Consider the following 2500-nt stretch of genomic DNA (forward strand, 5'->3'; position numbering starts at 1 on the left):
CACTGACAACCATTCGCACATTACTTTGCAGCAGCCCCATATTTGAAGTGGTAGTACTATAACTGCAGCTGATGGGCGACAGAAAGTGGCCGGAGAGGTCGTTGGTTGGGGCGTAAGCGAGGGGTGGTATATGTGGGTGGTGGGGTGCTTTGTTGCCATTTTGGCACATCACGGGGTGGCGTCTGTGTCCTACCGCATTCGCGTTGTCTTTGGTCGATGTTGAAGAGGTGCCCATATTGTCAGGAATGGAGGTGTTGATGGCGGTCTGGAAAGTGGTGAAGTGTCTGTCCATAAGGGTACCGACTTTGGTCATCAAGTCCTTCACGGGCAAAATATCAACAATGGGGATAGCAGCACGTACAGGTTTGTTTAAGTGCAGTACCCAAAGGGCACAAAGTAGATTCACTTCACAAGGAGAGCCGTCTGCAGCAGGTTTTAGGCAACCGATACTGGTAATTTCCATGAGGGTGAGTGAAGCCTTTTGGTCTCCAACGGTTGTTGAGACAGCTGAAAAAGTTTTCCTGTGTGGGCGGTTGGCGATGGCGAGCATTGCTGCAGGAGGTATGATTTGAGGGCACCGTACGTTATTGGCGTGTCTCCTTACTCGCACAGCCAATTGGAGATTTCCGGGAAAGTGTCCTTGGGGATCGCCACAAGAACGTAATCTGCTTTGGTACTTCACTGAGTCACACCCTTGAAGCGAAACTAGACTTTAGCACGCTGGAACCAGGCGAACGTTTCGTCACTGGAGAATGACTCTTTCCTCAACATCATTTCAGTTAAATTGAAACTACAATAGAATCAGCCACTCCTTTGTATGTGTCAATTTTTATGCCAAGTTAGAATAAAAATTTAATAACAGTATTTCAACATGTAATCTCTCATTCATGATCTCATTATATATATATATATATATATATATATATATATATATATATATTGTGTGTGTGTGTGTATATATGTATGTATACATATATATATATATATATATATATATATATATGTGTGTGTGTGTGTGTATATGCATATATATATATATATATATATATATATATGTGTGTGTGTATATATGCATATATATATAGTATATATATATATATATATATATATATATATATATATATATATATAAATATATATATATATATATATATATATATATATATATATATATTTATATATATATATATATATATATATATATGCATATATATATATATAAATATATATATGTATATATATATATATATATATATATATATATATATATATATATATATATATATATATATATATATATATATATATATATATAAATGGGAGCCATTTTGAGGAGTAACAATTCAAAGGAGGGCCAAAGTTTGACATTCCTTAAATATTGATTAAAGAAGTGACGGTTGAGATAAGTGATATAGATAAATGATAAAATCTTAGAAATGGTAATAAAAACGTAGTAAAGTGAGATCATGAATGAGAGATTATAAGTTGAAATACTGTTGTTAAATTTTTTATTCTAACTTGGCATAAAAATTGAGACATACAAAGGAGTGACAGATTCTATTGTAGTTTTAATTTAACTGGAATGGTTTTGAGGAAAGAGTTCTCGTTTATTCAAAACTAAAGAGATAATTTGCATCGGTGATGGAAAGAGAAAGTACAGATTTGATTGATTAAGAGAGATTAAGGTCTTTAAGAGATTAACGTCTTTAAAAGTCAGGTAAAGAGTTCAAGTTATGATTTATGGCCCTTGGGGAGTCTTCAAAAGACAAATATCATTGTCACCAAATTTTCCGAGAAAAGGAAAAGAAGTTACTATATTTTTCAAATCTTCCGCTGAATGTGAACAATATATCAAGTAGTTGCTGTTAAAAAAATCTATAGAAAATTACCCAAAATGGAGCCAAAACAGTTTTCTCAAGAGTACACTTTCCATGCTTATATAGGTGGTCGAGTCGTAACGTCTTTCTTTATATTGCCTTCTGCCAGCTAAAACCGAGACTAAATTACATTTTCACTAGAAAAAGTATAGTTTTAACAATAATCTGAAGTATAATAGCAGATTATGAGAAAAATATCATTAACAACATCGCATCTGTTTCTCCCAATGCAGAAGTTAAAGGGAGCTTTTTAAATTTTAGCTAGAACATAAAAAAAAAACCAGGAAATTGGTTTCTCGCAGGAAATTGGTTTCTCGCAGGAAATTGGTTTCTCGCAGTTGTATAATAAAATTGCATTGTTAGCTTTCTGTCCGCAGGATAAAGTACACGAAGCTTTTGATGAACTAACAGGAATTTAGTCCAAGACGCAAATAACATAATTGATCATTTTGAAGATAATTATATTGGTAGATTAACTCGAAGATCCAGAAGACCACCAAGATTTGATGTAAATATTTTGAATATGCATTCAGGAGTGCAGGAGGGTTTACTAGAAGCAAATAATGCAGTAGAAGGATGACATCGAAGTTTTGCTTCATTAGTTGGTTGATCCTTTAAACTAT

At 33.5% G+C, this 2500-nt stretch overlaps 1 protein-coding gene across 1 annotated transcript in view; it reads right to left on the reverse strand.

Annotated features, from left to right (window-relative positions):
* The window catches only part of LOC137626175 (uncharacterized), a 19585-nt gene that overhangs the window by 5015 nt on the left and 12070 nt on the right, over positions 1-2500 (reverse strand). Inside the window, exon 4 of the mRNA XM_068357253.1 lies at positions 25-552. Coding sequence (XP_068213354.1) covers positions 25-552 — 528 coding nt within the window. The remainder of the gene's footprint in view (positions 1-24; positions 553-2500) is intronic.

The sequence above is a fragment of the Palaemon carinicauda genome, chromosome 33 (assembly GCF_036898095.1).
Source record: "Palaemon carinicauda isolate YSFRI2023 chromosome 33, ASM3689809v2, whole genome shotgun sequence".
Lineage (NCBI taxonomy): Eukaryota > Metazoa > Arthropoda > Malacostraca > Decapoda > Palaemonidae > Palaemon > Palaemon carinicauda.